The sequence below is a fragment of the Teleopsis dalmanni genome, unplaced genomic scaffold, assembly GCF_002237135.1.
Source record: "Teleopsis dalmanni isolate 2A unplaced genomic scaffold, ASM223713v2 unscaffolded_contig_4279, whole genome shotgun sequence".
NCBI lineage: Eukaryota > Metazoa > Arthropoda > Insecta > Diptera > Diopsidae > Teleopsis > Teleopsis dalmanni.
Window position 1 is genome coordinate 1 of NW_024035661.1, and position 2,737 is coordinate 2,737.

Below are 2,737 nucleotides of genomic sequence, written 5' to 3' on the forward strand. Positions count from 1 at the left end.
GAAGGTTTGGTGTGGTTTAGATACAATAAGAAAGACTGGAATCACTGGGAAGCGTTCAAGAGAGATTTTCTGAAATTCTTTCTACCACATCAATATTTCGAGCGATTGGAGGACGAACTGAGAAATCGATTACAGAAACCAGGAGAGACGTTTAAAATGTATCTTTTGGAACTACAAAAACTAATGCGACACGCAGGTTTAAATCAAGAGTCACAATTAGAACGAGTATATCGCAACATGAGCACAGAGTACCAAGTATACATCAAACGTCGGAATTTCACTTGTCTAAAGGAATTAATAGCACTAGCTGAGGACTTCGAAGAACTACGCGAAGAGCAGAATGAAGTAAGTCGAGCACGAGATAGCGAGGTAATCTTCGGGCGCGTAGCAGTGGAATGTGCACGACCGCTGATAATACAGAAGACCATGAGACGCATAGCCAATACACCGAAATGTGATAAAGTCATTCATAGTCCAGTCTCCAAGTCACCTTTCCGCAGCCAGCAGCAACACCAGCCAATCGCCAAGCAAACACCTGCAGAAACGTCTAGAATTTTTACTTCAACTACTGCAGCAAGCATATCAACACAAAGCGTGCGACATCGAAATGACGCGGAACAACATCATGTATCACCGCAAGATCGCAAACTAATCCCAGAAAATCCAAAAATAATTAAGCAACAGCGAGTTCCACAAGAGCAAGAACCATTACAAGTCCAATTGAAACAAATGCAACAAGAGCAAGATCCGAGTTCAATCAGGCTGCAAATACCAGAAATACAACAAGAACAAAGTCCTAAAGTCAAAGAAATGTCAACAGAGTTTAATAACCAGCGAGTAATACGAAATCAAGAAACATTGCAAGTTCAATTGAAACAAATGCAACAAGAGCATCATTCGAGACCTATCAAAGTGCAAATACCAGAAGTACAACAAGAACAAAGTCCTAAAGTCAAAGAAATGTCAGCAGAGTATTGTCAACCACGAGTCATACAAAAACAGGAAATATTACAAGTTCAAATGAAGCAAGTAACGCAGCAACAAGATCCAAGACCTAATAGTGTACAAAAGGCGCAACGACACCGAGATCCAAGTCCCATCATGGTAGCACCTGATGTAAAACAACATCAAGCTACACAAGAACAAGCAGCACAGCACCAAGATCTAAAACATATCAAAAAACAAATACCAGAAATACCACGACAACCAAATCCTAAATTCAACGAAATGCCAGCAGAATTTGGTCAACAGCTAGATATACATGAGCACGTGGCACAACAGCAAGATTCAAGACCTAGTAGCATGGAAGAAGTACAACGACACCGAAGTGCAAGCCCTATCAATGTACCGCCAGGTCCAGATGGAAAACAGCTACTAGATACCCCAGAGCACGCAGTACAAGAAGTGTTTAACATCTCGCAAGAACAACCACCGTCAAAGACTTCGCTAATACCATGGAAGCAAAAGGATAAAATTATCAAAACGAATTCAACAAAAGGTCAAATATATGATGAAATACTTAGTCTTACCCAATCATTACCATTAACACAACTACCACAGCAAAAGGAAAAAACAATCCGCCTTCTAAAACAAGTAGGAGTATGTTACGAGTATCACGCATCGAAAAATCCACCTAGTATTCAAAGTCGACAGCAACAAGTGAAACATCGAAGTGTATTTCAACAAGACGATCACCACATCAAAGAGCAACACGACTTCTATAAAATATATAAGAGTCCAAAGCAACGTCACAGAAATCACGCTGGCAGGTAATGGTTCAGGGCAAATCACGTTTCCCGAAAGAAAGGAGGGAGTGTAACGGCCAAAATTTTGTCAACCAAAAATTTGATCGTTACAACGTCGTGGGTATAGCTGTCTACTAAACACAACACGACCACCTAACACACAACAAGTAACACTCACTCGAAGGTTCCTGTAATAAAAATTGTTAAATACTTATAAAAACATTAAGTTAAACCAACTCACCCCAATCCTCTGCCACCAACAACGTGACTTTGAATTTGACAAATCTTAAAATTGTATGAAAATCCTTGGTTAGTGCGTGAACAATTTTTGAATAAATAAGACACATATCTTGAGCTATCGTTGGGTGTCCTATTTTGCTGGAACTTTATTGGAAAATAAAATCATTTTAAAATAATTTTCTAATTAATAGAATTAAATACACACGTTCACCGGCACAACACATTGCTAACAAACAAACGAGAGCAAAACAAAATAATAGTAAAGAGACCTGTCAAACGAAGAAAGCTTTGTGCAGAAAAGGTGTAGAAGTGGATCACAACTCAGACAAAAACCACTTATAAAAGGTACTCAAAGAAATGTAAATTCGCCGTGAAACTAAACTTTCGCTCAGTGCGGTACAGAAAAGGAGCTTTAATGTTGGGTCAACAAACTTTAACGTTTTTTCAGCTGACACCGTTGACCATGGAGGGGATAAAAGGAGCGTTCACCAAGAAGAAGGTCTCTTGTTTGTTCTACCGCGGAAGAAAGACTCCTGGCTCTGGTTTCCGTTGCAGCTAAAAAGTACGTGACTAAGACGGCGGTGTCACCAGTGAAATATGAGTGACTCTTCAAACTTAGTGAGAATATTTTGTTAAAAAAAATTATACATAGAGATTATATATATTGAAAATTTTATTGACAAATTGTGAACATTTAAAAAATTGAATCTGGTAACCAAAGTCAAAGTTAAGTAAAAATAAAAATTACGTAT

General features: G+C 38.6%; 1 protein-coding gene across 1 annotated transcript; it reads left to right on the forward strand.

The window, feature by feature from the left end:
* Positions 1 to 156: 156 nt before the first annotated feature.
* On the forward strand, positions 157 to 1,769 carry LOC119665271 (bromodomain-containing protein DDB_G0280777-like; the record flags this gene model as incomplete). The annotated part of the gene is made up of 2 exons (XM_038074548.1): positions 157 to 751; positions 914 to 1,769. Coding segments are annotated over exons 1-2 (1,451 nt in total), but the record flags the coding sequence as incomplete, so codon positions are not given.
* Positions 1,770 to 2,737: the final 968 nt, after the last annotated feature.